Source organism: Schistocerca nitens, chromosome 6 (genome assembly GCF_023898315.1).
Source record: "Schistocerca nitens isolate TAMUIC-IGC-003100 chromosome 6, iqSchNite1.1, whole genome shotgun sequence".
Classification (NCBI taxonomy): domain Eukaryota; kingdom Metazoa; phylum Arthropoda; class Insecta; order Orthoptera; family Acrididae; genus Schistocerca; species Schistocerca nitens.
The window spans coordinates 346,039,161-346,063,126 of record NC_064619.1 but is presented as its reverse complement, the minus strand read 5'-3'; the positions used below and the strand labels follow the sequence as shown (position 1 = coordinate 346,063,126).

At 39.5% G+C, this 23,966-nt stretch overlaps 1 protein-coding gene across 1 annotated transcript in view; it reads right to left on the bottom strand.

Annotated features, from left to right (window-relative positions):
• LOC126263357 (NADPH oxidase 5-like) overlaps nucleotides 1-23,966 on the bottom strand; it is a 425,625-nt gene that overhangs the window by 61,733 nt on the left and 339,926 nt on the right. Inside the window, exon 16 of the mRNA XM_049960447.1 lies at nucleotides 4,728-5,109. Coding sequence (XP_049816404.1) covers nucleotides 4,728-5,109 — 382 coding nt within the window. The remainder of the gene's footprint in view (nucleotides 1-4,727; nucleotides 5,110-23,966) is intronic.

Sequence of the window (23,966 nt, the reverse complement as noted above, 5' to 3'; positions counted from 1 at the left end):
CTCTCCTTGTATTATTTGTTAGCTTTGCCTTCCCTATGACCAGCAGACAGTTTAAAAGCTCATGAAGTTATCAGCCACACTTTTAGTGTACATAAACTTTCAACTTGTCACACTTCATGGGCACTTGTAATCCCATAAACTATTATTAATGAAAAAATCTATGTCTTGTCATTTGGTATACAGAAAATTTTCTTTTCAGGTAATTTAAGTTGGAGACCAGACATTATACAAAAAATTACATTTTCCTCATTATTTTCTAAAATAGATGGCAGTTTGGAGAATAGAAGATATAGTCATTTGAAGGACATACAATGCATGTGATGTGTCATGCAAACTTTGTCCTGGTTGATGCTTTCTGTGAAAAAAACTCTTGCATCATTAATTAATGTGCAGTCCAAAGTCAGGTTAGAATAAGTTCAACATGTTGACATGGTCAGTAGGAAGTATGCCTCGGTAAATAGTGAATTTCATTGCGATTATTTCCTCTCATACACTCTTTCCCACCACTGGATGACACACTGCTTCAAGAGCAAGATAAATGAGAGCAGAGAACTTGCGTATCATTTTACACTGTTATGACTACAGGCTCCATCTAGCTATTTGATCAGCTAATTCATTCTCCTTTATTCCCAAGTACCAGTAGAATGACACTTTCTTGCCCCTCTTTTGTAAGCAGAGAAGGGATTCTTAAATATTTTGGAGTGGTTTCTCATCTGTTAAACAACTTCACAGGCATTTGGGGAATTGTAGAAGATGAGTAACTTGAATGAAATTTTCACTCTACAGTGGAGTGTGCACTGATATGTAACTTCCTGGCAGATTAAAACTGTGTGCCAGACTGAGACTTGAACTGAAGACCTTTGCCTTTTGTGGGCAAGTGCTCTACCACTTGAGCTATCCAAGCACGACTCACGACCTGTCCTCACAGGTTTAATTGTGCCAGCACCTTGCCTCCTATCTTTCAGACTTCACAGAAGCTCTACAGACCTTGCAGAACTAGCACTCCTGGAAGAAAGGATAATAGGGAGACGTGGCTGAGCCATGTGTTAACACTTGCCTGTGAAAGGCAAAGGTCCGAAGCTTGAATCTCGAACTGGCACACAGTTTTAATCTGCCAGGAAGTTTCAGATGAATAACTTCATTGCACAATCATATGTCATCAGGTCCAGTGCTCTAAAAATCACTTAAGTCTGCACGGAGAATTTTCCTGGTCTGTTGTGATACAAACAATGTAGATGATCTGGTTTTGATATTCACCTTAAATGTGTTAAATGTTAGTTTTAAATACTGTGCTGTAGTATTTTTTTTTACTCTGTAGGTCTAAAATTTCTTATAACCTCCAAAGCATCCAAGTGAATAATGGCTCCATGCCTGGATCAACATTACATCCTGATCTGTGTGGATTCCAAATGACTAATTTGCACATATATTATGTATGACATTTCATCCAATGTTTTTGGCACGCTATAGTATGTTATGTGAGTGGTTAAGGTAAAGATGAAACATTGTTACCAAGAGAATCCATGAGGGCCATCCACTGAACTGCATGTGGTGCTGCTTCTGATGGGATAGGATAAACTTACAGGATTAGAGTAGGATGTTGTGGCTGGGTGAACCAGATTGGTCTTGCTCATGTGTCTTCAACAAGGGTATGATACCTTGGCAAGGGGTTTGAGGGTGGAAGTGTCATAGCTTGTAGCTGAAAGGAACTCCTGTCGACCAACACTTCCCATCATTTGCCTGTAGCAAAAACTCTTATGTCAAAGATACAAACTACCTCTTTCACTGACACACTACTGTCCCCACCTCATTACATCATGCATCCTTACTTGTCACTATTGATACCATGCCCCTACATACTTCATACTGATGGCCTTGCTCTGATTAAACACTGCCTTTCTCAATGTCCTGCCTACTTCAGACCCACTATCTCATACCTTATACACTTCACCAATTACATTTTTATGCACAACTAGTCCTCATTTGAGGGACAGACATTTAAACAGACCTGCAGCACAGTCATTGTCGTCTGAATGGCACCCTTCTATACCTACCTGTTTTTGGGCCACATAGAGGAAACCTTCCTAACCTGTCAAGGGCCCAAACCCCCTTTTCTGGTTTAAGTTCATTGATGATATCTTCATGATCTGGACCCATGGCCAGGGCATCCTATCCTATGGCTCCAGAACCTCCTCAGCCCCTTCTCTCTCCCATCGGCTTCACCTGCCCCCCAACCCCCCAATCAGCTCAATGTGCCACCACATGGAAGTTGGCCTCCTGCTACCTAATGTTTCCAGCCCTGTCTCTGTTCATAGTAAGCCCACTATAAGAACAATAATCATAAAGAGAGTTTAAAAGTCTGGAACAGAATAAAATGTTTATTAGTACATTAACTCTTCGGATTTTGTTTTCCTCTGTTCAGCTAAAAGAGAGAGAAAAGACTGAAGCAGTGGAATGTTGGAGATCGCAGGAAAGACACTTAAGTCCCAGATTAAATTATGTGCAACAAATGGTATTTGTGTAGCTGAAAGTCATGAAGGCAACAGCTAACACTAGAGAGTGGTGAGAAAATCTCCATTCTACTTTCAGAGTGTTGTGAGAAGCAGAATGATGTGGAGACAGTAAGCTCCACATTGATTATGTGTAGCTGAAAATAAGAAAACTAGGCCCATGTTTCGTGTGTGATGATGGGTTGGTTAGAAATTTAAGGCTAACTCACGAACCAGGCTAAATTCTTAATTCTTGTTGCTTATTAAACTGACAAATATTGGTTGCTGTATGTAGTGCTGTAGCAGAAACTGTTAACCTTTTCTATCTGATAACCGCATCATGCTTATCATACGTGTAATGAGAACTAGAAGAACAAGAGACACAAAGAAGATCCACCCTCTTAGTGAAGGAGGTCGTATTTATGATGAACTTGATTGTGTGATGTGGAACATGCCAATTAACAAAAGCTTTACACACTTCTCAAATAGAAACATTGATGTGGCTACATACTACACATGACAGGTTTGTAATTAACATCTCACTTCTAGCAGATTCCTCAGTGGTATAGGCAGACTAGCACTAATTTGCAACTACAAACACTGTTACTGATATTTCTGAAGGTAGATTGTCAAAGATTTTTGTCACTACATTCTGTTGCAAAGTTAGTTTTTTTCCATTAAAATGTGAATGTTTATAAGTAAGGCTTAAGTTGGCTGGAGACCTAGGAAAATGTAAGAGGAATGTCCAGTGGCTGGAAAGGTGAGAAGAGTTGGTATATACCAAAAATATGAAAAAGTAGGAAGCTTTTTAAAAAGTGCATAAGGAGGAGGAGATTAGTGTTTAACGTCCCGTCGACAACGAGGTCATTAGAGACGGAGCGTAAGCTCGGGCGAGGGAATGATGGGGAAGGAAATCGGCCATGCCCTTGCAAAGGAACCATCTCGGCATTTGTCTGAAGTGATTTAGGGAAATCACGGAAAACCTAAATCAGGATGGCCGGAGACGGGATTGAACCGTCGTCCTCCCGAATGAGAGTCCAGTGTGCTAACCACTGCGCCACCTCGCTCGGTAAAAAGTGCATAATCACGCTTATTTGTAACATGCTATATCACTCATTATGACAATAAGAGGAGACTCTGATATCATAAGTAAATAACTGGTAGCAAAAATTACAACAAGAAATTGAGCCAAGTGTGTGAAAAGCCATGAGTACAAAGAAAAATTGTTTCATATGACAAAAATAAGGAAACACTACAAAAATAAACAAACTAGGAAAGATTGGGAAAGTAGAGAACCTAGAGACCACATGAAAAGTATTTAATTGTATTCTAACCATTATAAGGTATTTACTGTACGTATTTTGCTGAGTAAGGAAGTTCTATATTAATGTGCAATATTTGCACCTGGTCAGCCTGTTATGCTTTAGTCATCAGTAAATTATCTTCCAGCCTCTGCCCCTTTATCTGAGTGGTGAGTGCATTTGACTGCCATGCAGCAGGCCTAGATTCAATTAGAGGATAAGTACAAATTTGATTCGTCATGGATGTGAAAGAAAAATTGCTGTGGCCTGCTTCATGGAAGCGTCATGGCACTTACTGTTAAGTGATTCAGAAAAACATGAGAAATGTAAGTTAAACAATGGAAACTACAGTTAAGAATATCAGCAATGTAGGAAAAGATAGATTGCTACTTACCTTAAAGAAGTCACATTAAGTTGCAGACAGGCACAATTAAAAGACAATTAAGTAAAGCTTTTGGCCACAGTCTTCATCAGTGAAAGAGAAACACACACAAGCAAGCACATCTCATGCACATGTGACTGTCAACACCAGCATCTCGGGTCAGGTCAGGTCTGCAACTTAACGTGTTTTCGTTATGGTAAGTACCAATCTATCTGTTCCTACATTGTAGAAATGTAAGTCATATTGCAAGATAATAGTTTGAGAGATGTTCCTAAGTACAGATGTATTGTGGTATTCACTGTGCTATCTTGCTCATTATTTTTGTATCATGTATTAGTACCTCAGCTCAGATTTGTTTTTGTGATTTATGCTTTTACCTATGGAGTTATCTAGTCATACATCATAGCCCATATAAAGACTGGCAATACTTCTCTCATATGTTCCAATTTCACTCTTCCTACACCCCATTGTTATCATTCATCTAAAATACTTTTCATGAGCAGGTTATTTTACAATAAACAGATTGCTCTAGGAATATTTTTTCCTAATACTCACTGCAAGTGGTTTTCCAACAGGATAGTTGATAGGTGTATGTGTAAGTGCAAGCTCTATTGAACTGAGTTGAGAACTGCTTCCACTGGCAACAGGAGAACGGCTTAGGCCTTCTTCAGCAATCCTTTCGGGACTTTGAGCACTGTTTGAGCCATTTTGCCTTGCTATTGAAAGAGCCATTGCTGAAGCTTGGGCATCACAGTTCTCCAAGCTTGGTGTCTTGAATGCTATGATAGTTGGTTTGTTGCGCATATAGCGAAAACTTTGTGCCAGTGACTTGTTCTGAGGGCTCAGATAAGCAAGACCAAGAGACTGTAGTCGTGCACGCCTCATTTGGCATTCATCAAAACTTTTTTCTGATTCTGAGCGCATGTACTCACGTAACCTGAAACATTTAATCATAGATTTAAACATTCAGTGTAGAATTTTGTTCTTATAAAATGCATACTGATAGTAGCAATGATAGCATTTCTGAAAAAGAGGAATTTGTTAATCTCTAATGTAAATTTAACGCTTGGAAGTTTTTTCTGAAGGTGTATGTCTGGAGTGATCCTTGCATGGAAGTGAAATGTGAATAATAAGCAGTTCAGATAAGAAGCCAATAGCAGCTCTTGAAAGGTGCTACAGAACAACGCTGAAGATTAGATGGATTAATTGAATAACTAATGAGGAGATTACTGATGGTGGTGGTTAGTGTTTAACGTCCCGTCGACAACAAGGTCATTAGAGACGGAGCGTAAGCTCGGGTTAGGGAAGGATTGGGAAGGAAATCAGCCGTGCCCTTTCAAAGGGACCATCCCAGCATTTGCCTGAAACGATTTAGGGAAATCACAGAAAACCTAAATCAGGATGGCTGGAGACGGGATTGAACCGTCGTCCTCCCGAATGCGAGTCCAGTGTGCTAACCACTGCGCCACCTCGCTCGGTAGGAGATTACTGAATCACATTCGGGGTGGGAGGTGGAGGGAGAGGGGGGTGGAGGGAATTTATGGCGGAACTTTACTGAAAGAAAGGATCAGTTTATGGGACACACCACACTTTCCAAGACAACGAGGAATAGCCAGTTTGTTAATGAAAGAAAGTGAGAGAGAGTGTATATGTGAGAGAGTGGAATTGTGGAAGGAGAGCTAAGCTTAAATACGTAAGTAGGTTCATATGACTATGGGTTCCAGTACTCTTTCAGAGTTAACGAGTCCTGCACAGGAAGACCAATATGTAAAGCTGCACCAAGCAAGTCTTCAAATTGAAAATCACAGCCTTAACAACAATATAGAATATCCATACTCATTTGCAACAGAAACTGAAGAATGTGAAGGAGGACCATTGTGAAAGATATTGATCGTGAGAGTTGGTGATGAGGAAGATGAGAAGAATGTATCTCTCAAATATTTTTAATTTATTATCATTGGTTTGGAGTTATTAGAAATACAGAAAACAAAAGAAACCTACAAGTCACAGAAGTTCCAAAGAGAGGATTAGATCACTGATAATTTCTTCTCAGAAACACAAAATATTGGTAGAATCCAATCAGTGGAATTCCACAAAAAATCACATGCTGTAAACATAGACTTGAGCTGTTATACACATGCTAGCCACTGTGAACGTACCGGCTGTATTTGAGATGCTGGGGTGCTGTTTTTCAATAATCCCTAACATGGACTCTGTTCCTCAAGTACAAAGATCCTAAGTTTTCTGAAAGTTGCGGACCTGACTTCTTGTACAAAATAGATGGGAATAATGGTACAATTGCCCAGCAAAGGCTGCAGGAAGTTAAGTTTGGTGAACACTGCCTAGATGTCTTGTCAAATACTTAAGGGGGAAACTTGGAAGCAGAAAATTCCAGAGCAAGGTATATTAATAGAAACAGCACTGTCAGAGGTAAAACAGGAAGTAACTAATTATTTTGTTCATTCATAGATCTATGAATCTTACAATTAAGGATAGCCTTGAAGATAACGGAGAGAGTCAAGGTTTACACAAAATCGTGTACAGTTATTAGATACTACATTAATGAAAACAGTAAATGCATCAGGAAAATCATTTCTTTGATTTGTTCCTCAACTGTGTAAGGTAGCTGCTGTTTATTTCTTATTGTTAGCATAATGTGTACATCATCACATTGCTACTCATACAACTAAGAGGAATTTTGAGTCTTTAACATAGATAAATAATATGTAGTGGAAACCAGTTTTAATCATATTAGTATCAGAGAAAAGAGGATTAAAAGCACTGAAGGAATAGAGACTAATTCTTCATCAATGCTGTCAGCTTTATAAATCTCTTTCCTTAGTGAGCCATTGCTTATGTTTCTTTTATACCCTGTTTTCCTTGTATAATCTGTACAACGTGACTTAAGTTCAGATAAACCAGTCGCTACTGGCCTGAAATCTAAATCACTGGTGCTATTTGATTTGAGTATAGGTTTTTAAAGGCCACTGGATTATTGCTGTATCCGCCGGTGGATGCAACGCACAGCCATACACACAGGGAGCACCAGACAAAGGCCAGTCACCAGTGTAGCACCACATTATTATGATTGGACAGGGCGCATAGATGACTGTATTATACGTATGCCACATTTGATGAAAGTAGTGGCATCTATCTGGCATAATTAAGGTTCAACATGGCAGATGGCACTAAAAATGTGTTCAATACAATGCCCCTGCAAATAATTCATAAATTACTTGCTTATTTAGGTGGACACGCAGCTCCACTCGGCCAGAGCCAGTGTCTCCAGAGTCTCTCAGTGCTGCAATATCCGCCAAGATTCAGAGCATACGTGTTTCAACAGACACTACCAGGATTTATATAGTCACCAACAGCAGAGCCAAATGGACATAGTACTAGTTTAGTCAATCATCATTCACTCTAATCAGGAATAGACCAACGGTTATTGATTTTGCCACACTGAACCTTTCAAACTTTATATATTATGATCATTTTTATTAATAATCATTGTTAAGTGTATCTTAATCTATGATTTTTCTACTGAAAATTTGCAAAAACTATTTGTTAAAAATATGATATAATTTTTTCTGATGTGAAAATTAGGATTAAAAACTATGAAGCACACACAATGTTTAAGCCAAGCGCTGCACCAAAATTATCTAAAGCGTGCATTAAAGGACAAAAACCAAACTGCACTTTAAGACTGCAGTGATTTCAGAAATGCAGTCAATGCACAACCTTGAATAAATTAGCTGGCAGTGTAAATTTTGAGAAACTTTATTTGAATGCTGCCTACTCACAAATACCTGTGGATGAGGACACACAGAAATTTTTTATCATAAATACTCCATTTGAACTTTATCAATAAAAGATATTGTCAATTGTGATTGACAGCACACCAAGTGTGTTGCAGTGCTGCTTAGCATAATTAATTAGGAAAGCTCGTAGACTGTGAACTACCTGGATGACGACATTGTTTCAGGGAAATCCCCTGAAGCCCTGTTAAGTATTTTGAAACATGTATTTAAGATTTTACAAGCTTTTAATTTAAACTGTAATAAGGGAAGTGCATAATATTCCAGCGGTAAGTCCAATACATATGATACATCCTGTCAAGGCACCAGATTGACACTACGATATGTTGAAACAATTAATAATCTTCCAGCTCTCAAGCAACAACAAGCTGTTTGGCCAAATTAGTTACTACAGAAGATTCATTCTACAATCAGCTCCCTCAAGTTAACCCCTTCATGAACTGTTATGAGCAGGAAGTAAATGGATTGGGAATGGTGAATTTGATGAATTAAAACAAAGTTTACTAGATGCCAAATTTCTTACCGTATATGACCCAACTAAAATGTTAACTACTCTAGCAGATTCTTCTGAATATGGAACCAGAGCATTCTGTTTACTGAAGACCTATCACATTTGCATACAAAACACTGATGATGATTGCTCTAGGACCTGAAGTCAAACTGAAAGGAAGCTCTTGCTATCTTCTTTCCTGTTAAAAAGTTTCAGGAATACATTTACAGCTAAAGATTCAATCTCCCTATGGATAACATGTGATTGAAGGCTGTATTTGGACCCAGTAATACTGTTCCTTCTAGAGAAGCTCAATGCTTATGATGTTGGGAATAGGTTTTACGATAATATGACCAGGAAATAGTTTTCAGGTCCTCAGATAAACAGTGTAAATGCAGACTGTCTACCAACAGGGTGGGATGAAAGTTGTGAGTCTGCTACTGATATATGTTTTGCTTTGGATTGCATTTTTCATTAAATGCCAACTTGACTCCAAAACTTGTGCCGAAGGATCCAATGTGATCAAAATAAAATGAAACACTAGATAAAATTTTTACAATGAACCAGACATTAAATCGTACTGGCACATAAGACATGCTCTCATTGGCTACAAAGGACAGGGAAGACAAGTGGTGATTCCGGAAGTACTAAAACCCAAAGTGCATCAAATGCTTCCTCGTAGAGTTGGGTTGTTCACAAACTAACAGGTCCAAAAGAACGGTTCACCAAGATGAATGGAAGGAGTGAGGAATAATTTCTAGGGAACGGTCTTTCATAGTTCACTTTGGTTGCGGCTTTCTACTTATAGTTCCTGGGAACAGAAAACGATCAGTCCCATTCCCACAATGGCACATCGGCCGGTCTCATTTCAGTCTTGGTCCCCTTCCCATCTCGGTCTTGGTCTCCCTCAGCTGGACTCCTCCTTTGCGTGGCCACTCGTCGCAGTTCCACTGCCAACTGCTCCTAGTTAGTTCAGTACCGAGTTGTTGGTTTCGTTCGCTGCGCACGCCTGTTCTAGATCTGTTTCAAACCTTTGTTGAACTCAGGACTTCTGCATCTTTTCATATTCTGTTCAGTGTCCACGACCGCTAATTAAAATGTATTTTATAATTACATAAATTACATAAAAATTGTATGAAACACATACCTCTTTACGGGCAGCTTACTTTATTATTTTGATAAACAGCAGAAAACATACTTATAGAAAGACAAGTTTTTTTTGTTATTAGACACGCAAAGGAAGTAGCATGGCATACACGAGTGGCCATTTTCTGTCTTTTTTTTTATCCAAGATAAAACAGCATGTTAATTGTTATGGAAGGCAGACTGACTGACAACTGAAAGAAGCCCGCATTCCACAACCAAGTGTCTGGTCTCATATTTTGTAAAGAGAATATGATAACTCCTACAATATTATTTCAGTGGTACAGGGTGGCACACAAAAAATTGGCCCAAGTACTAGACTGCTCACTGTCGTCCACCACACATCATGTATTGTTTTGAATTTGTTTGCATTAGCTTATTTGTTATTTCTTTACTGCCTCATTATTACATGTATGTTTATTCTGCTCATAGCTGTCAATAAATCATGCATAATTGGCAAGCAGTCTGTATTTGGAGCCGGTTTTTTGTGCGCCACCTTATATTATTTCACTGGGATCGGCCACATAACACTACAGTTGGCTAAACAACAGGTTTGGCAGAATCACCAAAATTACTTCTACAAGTGTGGGACAATTCTGTAATGAATAAATTCTCTGTACTCCAAGGGGAGGCAAGTGCTCTTGCTTGGTGCCTTCCGTCCTTCAGTCACCTATGCTACTAATTTTCAGTTTTTTGTAAGAACCATATACCATGCACAAATGAACGGTGAATGAGTAAAAATGAACAGTTCCCAAAAAAGAGCAATCACCAGTGAACTAGTTTCCAAGGATGAACGAGTTTACCCATCTCTACTCCATCAATGCCACTGGGGCATTGTACATACAAAATGCTTTGCCAGATAACAGTGCTGTAGGAAAAATATAAATGAAGACATAGAAGTGATGATGGCTAAATGCTACTTACACCAGAAATACCAGTCACTTCAGCAAGACAATATTTCCTGTGGACATAGGCATCAAAACCCTAGTCAAGTTTACACACTGAATATGCAGAATCATATTTAGGAAGTCAATTGGCTGATTGTTACTGACACAATTTTCCACATGTGATAAAACTTTCATCTATAATTTCTATGAATGTAATCCAAGCTTTGTTAAGAACCTTCTCAATCAAAGGGTTGCCAAAATCAATATTTATGGAGAACAACCCATAAGTTCTATCACAGAAAATCAAATTTTTCAGACAACAAAATGGCAATCCCATTTCAGTATCACTCCATTCGCCATGAAGCAAACTGATTTGCTGAAAGATTTGTATGGACATTCACTTTTCATATGATGAAGCTCACTCAGCAGTACAATAAGGAAATGTATTATTAATTTATCTTCTGTCTACAGAGCCAGTCCATGTGATACAAACCTAGAACAGAAAACTGACTGGGGTACACTGCCCTGTTCTTCAATTTCAGTACTAAAGACATTCATGCATCAATAAACTGAGCACCACCAACTTTTGAGATAAAATCTTTTGAAAATCAATCTCAGGTACTATTTACAAAGTACAGGAACTGAAAGAAATCTTGGGTACTAGCCAAAGACAAACAACAGTGCAGGAATGTAATGTACAGAGTTCAATCTCATGTAGGTTTCACAACATGACACAGGAACTAAGTGAAACCACACAACATGTGAGCTTGTTAGTTAGTTAGATAGTTAGTTACATTTTTCATGGACCATTTTATCATTTGAAGAATTCTTTTATCGAAATGACCTGGAATGAGTCAGCTTACAGGATATGTATACATGATTAGTTTTAACATTAATGAATGTATTTTTTAGTCTTACTCTTGGAAATACTCTAACTATATTATTTAAAAGGTACAAGTTTTTAAATAAAATTTCATCCATGGAATGAAAGGTGGTGTCCAGAAAAAATAATTTAAGGTTATATTAAAAACCTGCTTTGCTACATGTCGTTAATTTTATATCCTTGAGCAAATGATCAAAAACTTGCTGCATGTTTAACTCCTTTCTGAGCCAATGACTATCTTAATAATGGATAATACATTCCAATTTTCCACCTAGTGTTCTAGATATGAAAATCATTGTTGTTCTTGACTTGTGATGAAATTCTTTAGCAAATTTGTGCATTCTGATGGTGCAGATAAATTTTTAAGTCCGTTATAAGGTGCCTACATTATGGTCATGGTCAACACTGAATATTATTCTTACTGTTTGCTTTTGTGCAATAATTTATAGTTTCTAAGTGATAAGATACCCCACCACATTATCCTACATGATGTTACTGAGTGGAAATATGCAAAAAATACGAAGAGTCTGATTTGTTTCGTTTCCAATGCTAGCAATTATTCTAAGAGCAAAAGCAGCTGAACATTATTGTTTGAGCTGTTGATTAATATGTTGCTTCAATTTTTCATCAGTATGTAAATCCAAAAAGATGGACTATTCTATCCTGTTTACTGACTACAGTTCTTGAGCTACAGCAATTGTTGGTATGACTTTGTTGTACATAACTTAATATAGTGTGTTCTCAAAATTATTGGAGGGCTTATTTTCAGAAAGCAACTTAATAATTCCGGAATGAAATTTTCACTTGGCAATGGAGTATGCTCTGATATGAAACTTCCTGGCAGATTGAAATTGTATGTTGGAATGAAACAAACTCAGGATCTTTGCCTTTCTAGTCTGTCAGTGTGACACGGTTTTAATCTGCTGGGAAGTTTCAGTTTAGTAATTCTTTGAAGAACATGATTAACTGTATCTTCTTTTGCCTTCTCTGTAATGAGATTTATTAGAACACTAGTATCATCTGCAAAAGTACCAATTTTGTTTGATGTGTAAGTTAATTGGAAGGTCGTTCATTCATGTGAGGAATAGGGGTGGAACCAAAATTGAACCTTGTGTGACTCTGATTTTATCCAGTAATTTTCTGTCTTTTATACACTGAATTACTCAGCATAACCATTTTTTGCATTCTGTTGGTTAAGAATGATTCAAACCAGCTTGTAAAGCCATCTACTGCAAATAACTTAAGTTTCTGTAAGAGTGGGATGGTCTACACAGTCATATGCCATGAAAATATTCAAAAAATACCAACTGACAATTTGTTTATTATTTGAGGCTTGTAGTATCTGGTGAGAATGTATAAACTGCACTCTCAGTCAAGCTTCCCTTCTGGAATCCAAACTGCGATACGCTAAGTAATTTGTTTCTACTCAAGTGTCAGACTACTTTTCAGTACATTACCTTTTTCAGATGTGTAGGAAAAACATGTCAGTAAGGAAGAGGACAGTAATTGTTTGAGACTTTGTCATCTTCATGAAGAGGTTTAACAAAAGCATATTTTCAGGTATATCAAAAATCTCCTATGCCAGTGATACATTACATCATTACTCATTCTTTCAGAAATTTGTATTTTAGTTTCATGAACACCATATGATGTTTTGTTTTTAGATTTTTTTTAGTTCTGTTATTTTCATTGAAAGGTGTTGGTGCTACTAATAGTTGCTTAAAATTTTGTGGAATGACATTTTTAATATTGTCTCTTACTCCTTTACTGCTACATTTAGAATTTGATTGTTACAAGTATTTGCAACTTGTGAATTACCAGTCATAACATTGCCATTTAGTTTAACTGTTGTGGTGTCTTGTACCCTGAGTGGTTGTCCCATCTCCCATTCCACAATACCAAATATATTGTCTGCATTATTGATTTCTGGCAGGATGTTCATATCTCTGAACAATTTAATGACCTTCCTTACAATATTACAGTATTTTTTGTAGAACGTAAGTAATGTAGCAGCTTGACTCATTCTGGCCTCTACATAAATTTCCCTTTTCCTCCTACATGAGATTTTTAATCCCTTACTCAGCCATGGACTCATTTTTTTAATGGATTTCTGGATAACTTTTTAGAAACTCTACTGTCAAACATTGACAAAGATTTACTATGAAATGTATTGCATTTCCTATTACACACTCTTTCCATACAAGGTCAACCAGAACTCCACTGACAAATTTCAGAAGTTGTTCGAGGGTATCAGCCAAGCATCAAGGATATTGTCCAAGCATTTTGGTATAGGGGGGGCGAAAGGTCTCCAGAGGTTCATTACAGAATAAAAATGTAATAATGATTTATTCAGTTTGTTATGCCAATGGTTTCGTTAGGGAAACTATCTTCACAACAATCAAAAAGCCTGTAATACGTAATCATGAAAATGTATAACACAAAACGCAGGATTTGGTTTCTCGTCGGTGTACTGTTAATGTGGCTGATGTAGCTGTGGGGACAGCTCAGCTTTGTGTTGTCATGCTGGCTCTTCCCTTTTATTCATTAACCCATAAATGAGGTGCATATCAACCAACTCTATCAGTAAACCTACTCATAATACTGCTTGTATCACTGCTGACACACAGTTAACACTGCTGGAGTGCAAAACCATGGACAGAACTGAGCAGTACTGACTGCAAACTTGAAGACAATGAATCAAAGAGGGCAATAGCTGGTACAGTGAGAATATGAACAAGACACACACAGCCCATACTGTTGACATTTGCACTGTTGAGCCATATTTTCAGTGCAATACAAATCTAAAGCTAAATGGAGCAAGAAACCAAATGAAATGAAGTAAATCTGTTACTAGCCACTGGACATCTTGAGTCCCTTACACCATAATACTCAGAAGCTATCCCTCAACAACCTAAAGTTTGTCTAAGTTCTGATTCACCCTGTGTAGACTTCAGCCCATAGCATTTCTTTTAACTTAGGTTTGAAACATTGCACCCTCTTTTGTTTAATAAGCCTCCCTGCTTTGAATGAACATACCTGAAAGCTGTTAATTGCTACATTGTTTATTTCCATTAATTGTGCATCATGATCAGGTAGTCCATTAACAACTGGGTGCACATTATTTGTTACAACTTGGTGAAAATTGTCTATAAAAATGTTATCAATCAGGGTCCTGCTATCTTGCTGTAGACAAGTTGGAAAAGCTACCCCTAAAATCACAGTAAAACAGTCAAATAACGATATCAGTTCATTTTTCGTGTCAGAATCTTAAGAAACCCATATTTAAACCTCCACAAACTACTAATCATTTCTTCCTGTCTGCCAGGTATCTCTGTCACTCGTCTGTATTTCTCATAAGTAACAAAGTTTTTGAGAGGGGATCTGCTGACTGTTACAATTACAATTGTAAGAGAAGTATCGTGCAGTATCAACTCACAAGCACATGCTTCTAGTTTCTGATCTATGCCAAAGACTGCTTGTTTTAAAATTTTTGACTGTGTCCAACATTTACATATGTTGCAACCCCTCATTTTTCCACGTTAACTCTACATGAAAATGATGCCACTGTATAATCCCTGATATTTACCTTCTCAGTTACTGTGGTTTACATGGTGTTCAGAGAGAGACAGAACATCTATCACTAAGGTGTTTTTCACATCTTCCTGACAATCTCATTTACCATATTTTTCCGCCTTCTAATGTTCTGGTGAAACAAACAAATTTCTCTTCTCTCTGGAAAGTGTTACATATATACTGGCAAGAAACAAAAGGCAGCACCCTCAAGGTCTATGTTCAGTGGCACCAGGGTATAATATGTACATACCGAGGAGTCAGTGTTTGAGATTCATGTATCAGGGTCATCAGCAATCAGATGGCTTTCAGGAGGCCTGTCTGTGTATCCTCTATTTTGACTCTGCAGAAGTAACTGTTGTGGGTTTAGAGGTGAAGTGTGTTTGCAACATTCATTCTGGGTACAACCATGCCCCACTAATGAGTACGTACTCCTGTAGTGGGCATGTGGGAAGCTGGATGAACATATTGAGAGATTGCTGCACATGTTGGGCACAGTGTATAGGTGATTGATGCTGCTTTCAACAGTGGTCTGTGTAACATTCCCACATCTGTAGACCAAGTTCTGTATGTTCTTGTAGTACATATGCCCATCGTGTCATGAGGGACCACTAGGGACCATCTGGTTGCAGCAAGATTATGATCACATGTGCCTCTGGCCAGGCTACCACTGGCACCATGGCAGTGTCAAGCATGGATACTTAGGTGTCATAAAAGAGTTGATTGGAGAGTAAGATGGTGCTCTGTCATCTTCTGTGATTAGAGTATATACTGACTGTATGTGAGTGATGGATGTACATATATATGGCATAGACCTGGTGATATGCCTATTTCAGAGTGCATTCATCTGTGACACACTGTTCCAATCCTAGGCTTCATGGAGTGGGCAACTGTCATTTACATTTGGTGTTTCTGCTACACTGCACAGGTTGGTATCTCCAGCTACTGTCATTTCTTTGATAGGAAGGTCAAATTCTTTTTCAGCAGGATAAGGCATGTCTACTTATGGCTGCTGCAATGCAATTTGCTCTTCGTCATGTACAACAATTGCCCAAGCCCATAAAGTCACCAGGTCTCTTGCCAGTTGAACATGTGGAATATGAGAAGCAGGAACTTACTCATTTTTCAGTACCTGCAACAACCGTTGTCTGACTACTTCGAAAGGTGGAAGATGCTTGGAAAAATGTAGTGCAGGATGCCATTTGGCATCTTTATGATTGATTGCACACAAGAATATAGGCATGTGTTGCCGATGGGTGGGTGGGGAGTTACATTTGTGTGTTCATATACACTCTGCTGAAGCGCATGACACAGGATACATCCTATCTTACTTTTGTAGACTGATTGCATTCACCAATGTTCTACCGTAAACCAGAGTCTGCGATCTGCTTTACCCATGACTGAGCCTATGTGATCATTCCAATTTCATATTCCCACAAATTGTTATATCCAGGTATTTGATAAGTTGGCTGATTCCAACTGTGAGTAATTGATATTATTGTCATAGGATACTAGGTTTTTTTCATTTAGTGAAGTGCCTAATTAATTTTTTTTAATATTTAAAGTAAGTTGCCAATATTTGCACCACTTAGATCTTGATAAGATGTGAAACTGATACAGCTCCTCTCAGACAGTACTTCATTATAGATGGCTGCATCATGTGCAAGAAGTCAGATTACTATTAATATTGTATGCAATGTCCTTAGCATACAACATGAACACACCTTGGGTCCCAACACTTCCCTGGGGCACATTCAAAGCTATTTCTACATCTGATGATGACTCTCCATCCAAGATGATAAGCTTTGTCCTCCATAACAAAGAATACTGTCACAAATTTCACTGGATACCCCATAAATCATAGTTTTGACAATAACTGGATATCTGGTACCGAATCAAATGCTTTCTGAAACTCAAGAAATGATTCATCTACCTGATTGCCTTATCCAAGGCTTTTCAGTATGTCATGTGAGGAAAGTAAGAATTAGGTTTTGCATGATCAATGTTTTAAGTATCCATGATGGTTAGCCTAGAGGTGGTCATAAAGATTTCATTACATTTGAAATCGGAATATGTTTAAGATTCTACAACAAATTGGTGTCAAGGATATTGGACAGTAATTTTGTGGGTCACTTCTATCACCCTTCTTGTAAACATCTGATTTCTTCTACTACAGGACATGGTTTTTTTTTGTTTGAGGGGGCCACAATAGGATTTATTGGTACATGGGGCTAACTCAGAGACAAATTCAGTGTAGAATCTGATAGGGATTCTGTCAGGCCCTGGAACTGTGTTCAGTTTTAACAGTACCAACTTCTTCTCAAGGCCTCTGACACTAATACGGATTTCACTCATCTTTTCAGTAGTACTTACAAGGATTAAATTGTGGCATTTCTCCTGGGTTTTCCATTATAAAGGAACATTTTAAAACAGAGTTAAGCATTTCAGTGCTTTTCAGAAGCACTTCAAACTCTGGCACTTCGTTGTGAAGGTTTTGACAATTAAGTACAAGGATTTTAATACTCTCCCTTGCAGAGGAGAATTCTTTTGGATCTTACACATATACTCCTGCATCTCCTACAGCTGACGTTATCTGGAGTGGATGGAGTCCCACCTTATCCAAAAACCCTTGTGTGCATACAACACACAGTCGGGTACCTGGGAAGCAGTCTCTGATGTGGGGACCCTTTAGCTCTCAACCCCTACAGTCCAAGTCTAGGAAGCCACAGTCTAGCTTGTCACAGAATCTTTAAAGTCTCTGGTTCACTCCTTCCACTTGACTCAGAACCAGTGGGCCACTATCAGTTCTTCACCTAATGCTGCAAATTGTGAGCTTTGTTTGAACTGCACGCACAAGGCTGATCCTCTCAACTTTCTCTGTCAGTCACTGGAATGATCCAAGTATGAATTCACAGCCCAGATGATCGGCATCATTTGCTCCCCTGCATACCAAATTATCTGCAGTTGGTTGTACCTTGTGTCAGTTGCTCTTCGAATAGCATCTCCAACGTGCCCAGGCCTACGAACTGAGTACACTTGCTGCTCTTTCCTGTTACTTGCTACCATTTCCCTGAGAGGTACCATTATTCGCCATATGTCACAATTGCCAATGATTAACAGTCCCCTACCCTGTTGTGGTTGCCTCCTCTTGACACGTGACAAAGCTGGTTTGCCCAAAACAGGTGAAGTGAGTCGCACTGGCTCTGTTTCAGTGGTAGGCAGTACCTGAAGCTTGTTGGTTGAAGGGGATCAGTATAACATATTGTCCACCCTAGACCCGTTTATCCTGTCTAGGATGCCTAGATCTACCATTGAGAAGCCACTCACGTCAATGGAAAGTAATGACAGATCCATACTTCCTACAGACGAGACAGGACCCACAGAACAGAGTAGTGCTTGAGGTACCATTGGTAACACAGGTACATAACTCTCAGGAGGAGCTCTTCCAACACATCGATTTGCAGCAGCTGCCAATTATTTGACAGTGTTGTTGTTGTGGTCTTCAGTCCTGAGACTGGTTTGATGCAGTTCTCCATGCTACTCTATCCTGTGCAAGCTTCTTCATCTCTTAGTACTTACTCCAACCCGCATCCTTCTGAATCTGCATAGTGTATTCATCTCTTGGTCTCCCTCTACAGTTTTTACCCTCCTTCTAGTCAAGTTGTGCCACAAACTCCTCTTCTCCACAATTCTATTCAATACCTCTTCATTAGTTATGTGATCTGCCCATCTAATCTTCAGCATTCTTCTGTAGCACCACATTTTGAAAGCTTCTATTCTCTTCTTGTCCAAACTATTTATAGCCCATATTTCATTTCCATACATGGCTACACTCCATACAAATAATTTCAGAAACGACTTCCTGACACTTAAATCTGTACTCGATGTTAACAAATTTCTCTTTTTCAGAAACGCTTTCCTTACCATTGCCAGTCTACATTTGATATCCACTCTACTTCAACCATCATCAGTTATTTTGCTCCCCAAATAGCAAAACTCCTTTACTACTTTAAGTGTCTCATTTCCTAACCTAATTCCCTCAGCATCTCCCGACTTAATTCGACTACATTCCATTATCCTCATTTTGCTTTTGTTGATGTTCATCTTATACACTCCTTTCAAGACACTGTCCATTCCGTTCAACTTCTCTTCCATGTCCTTTGCTGTCTCTGACAGAATTACAATGTCATCGGCGAACCTCAAAGTTCTTATTTCTTCTCCCTGGATTTTAATATCTACTCCAAACTTTTCTTTCATTTCCTTTACTGCTTGCTCAGTATACAGATTGAATAGCATCAGGGACAGGCTACAACCCTGTCTCACTCCCTTCCCAACCACTGCTTCCCTTTCATATCCCTCGACTCTTATAACTGCCACCTGCTTTCTGTACAAATTGTAAATAGCCTTTCGCTCCCTGTATTTTGCCCCTGACACCTTCAGAATTTGAAAGAGAGTATTCCATTCAACATTGTCAAAAGCTTTCTCTAAGTCTACAAATGCTAGAAACGTAGGTTTGCCATTCCTTAATCTTTCTTCTAAGATAAGTCGTAGGGTCAGTATTGCCTCACGTGTTCCAACATTTCTATGGAATCCAAACTGATCTTCGCCGAGGTCGGCTTCTACCAGTTTTTCCATTTGTCTGTAAAGAATTCACGTTAGTATTTTGCAGCCGTGACTTATTAAACTGATAGTAATTTTCACATCTTTCAACACCTGCTTTCTTTGGGATTGAAATTATTATATTCTTATTGAAGTCTGAGGGAATTTCGCCTGTCTCATACATCTTTCTCACCAGATGGTAGAGTTTTGTCAGGACTGGCTCTCCCAAGGCTGTCAGTAGTTCTAATGGAATGTTGTCTACTCCCAGGGCCTTGTTTCGACTTAGGTCTTTTAGTGCTCTGTCAAACTCTTCACGCAGTATAATATCTCCCATTTCATCTTCATCTACATCCTCTTCCATTTCCATAATTTTGTCCTCAAGAACATCGCCCTTGTATAGACCATCTGTATACTCCTTCCACCATTCCGCTTTCCCTTCTTTGCTTAGATCTGGGTTTCCATCTGAGCTCTTGATATTCATACAAGTGGTTCTCCTTTCTCCAAAGGTCTCTCTAATTTTCCTGTAGGTAGTATCGATCTTACCCCTCATGAGATAAGCCTCTATATCCTTATATTTGTCCTCTAGCCATCCCTGCTTAGCCATTTTGCACTTCCTGTCGACCTCATTTTTGAGATGTTTGTGTTCCTTTCTGCCTGCTTCACTTACTGCATTTTTGTATTTTATCCTTTCATCAATTAAATTTAGTATCTCTTCTGTTACCCAAGGATTTCTACTATCCCTCATCTTTTTACCTAATTGATCCTCTGCTGCCTTCGCTATTTCATTCCTCAAAGCTACACATTCTCCTTCTACTATATTTCTTTCCCCCATTCCTGTCAATTGTTCCCTTATGTTCTCCCTGAAACTCTGTACAACCTCTGGTTCTTTCAGTTTATCCAGGTCCCATCTCCTTAAATTCCCACCTTTTTGCAGTTTCTTCAGTTTTAATCTACAGTTCATAACCAATAGATTGTGGTCAGAGTCCACATCTGCCCCTGGAAATGTCTTACAATTTAAAACCTGGTTCCTAAATCTCTGTCTTACCATTATATAATCTATCTGATACCTTTTAGTATCTCCAGGCTTCTTCCATGTAAACAACCTTCTTTCATGATTCTTGAACCAAGTGTTAGCTATGATTAAGTTAGGCTCTGTGCAAAATTCTACCAGGCATCTTCCTCTTTCATTTCATAGCCCCAATCCATATTCACCTACTATGTTTCCTTCTCTCCCTTTTCCTACTACTGAATTCCAGTCACCCTCTTTTACCTCATCACACATTTCATCAATTTCTTCATCATCTGCAGAGCTATTTGGCATATAAACTTGTACTACTGTAGTAGGCATGGGCTTCATGTCTATCTTGGCCACAATAATGCGTTTACTATTCTGTTTGCAGTAGTTTACCTGCAATCCTATTTTTTAATTCATTATTAAATCTACTCCTACATTACCCCTATTTGATTTTGTATTTATAACCCTGTATTCACCTGAGCAAAAGTCTTGTTCCTTCTGCCACCGAACTTCACTAATTCCCACTATATTCCCTTTTTAAATTTTCTAACCTACCTGCCCAATTAAGGCATCTGACATTCCACAGTCCGATCCGTAGAACGCCAGTTTTCTTTCTCCTGATAACGACGTCCTCCTGAGTATTCCCCACCCGGAGATCCAAATGGGGGACTATTTTACCTCCAGAATATTTTACCCAAGAGGACGCCATCATCATTGAATCATACAGTAAAGCTGCATGCCCTCGGGAAAAATTACGGCTGTAGTTTCCCCTTGATTTTAGCCATTCGCAGTACCACAACAGCAAGGCCGTTTTGGTTAGCGTTACAGGGACAGATCAGTCAATCATCCAGACTGTTGCCCCTGCAACTACTGAAAAGGCTGCTGCCCCTCTTCAGGAACCACATGTTTGTCTGGCCTCTCAACAGACACCCCTCCGTTGTGGTTGCACCTACGGTACGGCTATCTGTGTCGTTGAGGCACGCAAGCCTCCCCACCAACGGCAAGGTCCATGACAGTAGTCATGGCAGTTTCTATCTGCTTACAAACATCAAGCAACTCATACTGTGTTTGAGAACAGCATTCACAGAGGGGCTGCATTGTGACTGGTGCAATGTATTACAGGACGGTGAACAATTAACTTTAAATTAAACGTGCTAACAGACTTTTAATCTGTTGAGCTACAGAATTACAAATTCCCTGTAAGTATTGAAGCAAATACACAAAATGAAATTTCTGTTCAGTCAACAAGAAATATGTGGCAAAAATTACTAGTTTCCTAAAACTTCAACTGAGAGAAGCGAGACCGGATGAAGACGAAGCAATGGGCTGTGCGTTCTTGACATACGCGGGTCCTCCAACGACCAAGATCATGAGAATTCTCAAGAAATAAAGTGAAGACCATTTTCCACGCAGCAGGAAAAATCAAAGATCTTCTTGGTTCAACCAAGGATCCACTAGGTCTGACGGCACCTAGTGTGTACAAGATCGGATGCGAATGTGGGATGCAATATATAGGACAGACGTAGCTTTGCATCTCACAGTGCCGCAGTGAAAGCATCAGGCATGTACACTTGGGTCAGACCAACAAATCTGCTGTGTCCGAGCATAGTATTGAAGAGAAGCACACCTTCAATCTGAACACACATAGAAAATATGCAGTACAAATGGATTCTGGGACTCAATAATCAAAGAGTCCATAGAAATACAGTTACCCAACAACCTAATCAACCGTGACAGTGGCTACCATCTCGGCACAGCCTGGGAGTCTGGAATCAGGAAAATCAAAGAGGAACTTTCAGGTCCACCAAGAGCCATGGACGGAGCAGACAGAGATGGATGCTGGGACACGAACCCCACACACGCATCCCCCCCACCACCAGCCGCTCCAGGCACATTGGGTGATTCTGCAGGTGTGTGATTGGCCGGCACCAGGAAGCGCTCCAGCAGAGATCTCAGCCACGATCGATGATGTCCAGACACTTCGCATGAAGATGACGGAGACACATTCCATCAAAACGTTGCTACGAGATGACGATGCTACTCGGCTGACAACCCGTGAAGAGTTCATATATAAAAAACCTCATCAGCTTCTCCTCCCCCTCGCCTCTCAGGGGAAAGAGCACACTGACTCTGCCCAGAGATTTGGTACACAGTCATACACACAGAGGGTGCTACAAGGCAAGTCAAGTCTCCAGTGTGGACCACATAGCTACAGTCAGACACCATGGTAGAGGGGCTACATTATGCTTCTGCCATACATCATTAATATAATCCTACCCACCTGCCATAGTTATAGTCTGATGCCCTAGGAGTAACTAGAAACACAGTCTATATCAGTCTTCTCACTCATGTGTGCGTACACATGTGTTTCAGCAGACAGTGCCAGGTCTTATATATTGTCCCCACCCAAAAAGCCAAACTGCTCACCCTGCTACTTTAATTAGTTATCATTCACAGGATTCAGGAATAGACTGGTGTTCACCTGCACAAGACTCCATATCGGTGGGCTCAGAGATGACAACTATCACACACACACACACACACACACACACACACACACACACACACACACACACACACACACACACAAAAAAAACACTCTTTCCCAGTCCTCCCAAAGTGTATTCGACTGCCCACCTTATCTACAAAATATCTTGGCCCATCCTGAATTCACTCCTACTCCCAACCCCTTACCACAAGAGTCATATCCCTGTGGAAGATCCAGGTGCAAGACATGTCCTATGCACCAAGCAAGTGTATCCTGTTCAGTTCTTCCGCAGGTGTATCCTACCGTGTTAGAGACTTAGCAACCTGTGAAAGGAGTTTTATACCACTTCCACTGTTAGCTTTGCAGTCTTGTACGCCTACCAACCAGCTGTTAATTAAAATTGATGGGCACTAACAGACTTTGGCAGAGAACACAGTTGATGCTCCAGTTATAAAACACACTGCTGTGCACAATGACGTCATTGGTTGATACACAATCTGTGTCATATTGTTTCTTGCCCTGACCCCTAATACCATTTTTTGTTAGAAAAGTTGTAATTCATTAGGCAGATGGAAATTATTCTTCTGCAACACTGTTGTTTAAATCTGCAGTTGTTCATGACCTCAATCTCCACTAGCCCTTGTCCCACACCAACCTTCACCCCTATCCCCTGGTGCCTATGTCACTAAACCAATCCAGACTCTTGCTTGCCTCTCTTCAGTCACTGCTTTCCTCTGTTCTGTTTCCCTCTCCCTATCCATTCCTCTTCATTTTGTGCAACATGTAATTTCCCTTGTCTCCTCCATGATGAGTTCAGAGGTGCTACATACCTGCCTCCCAGGCCAGCGTTTTAGGGCACATTCAACAAAATATTCTCTAACCTGTTGAGTTTAGGACTTAATGC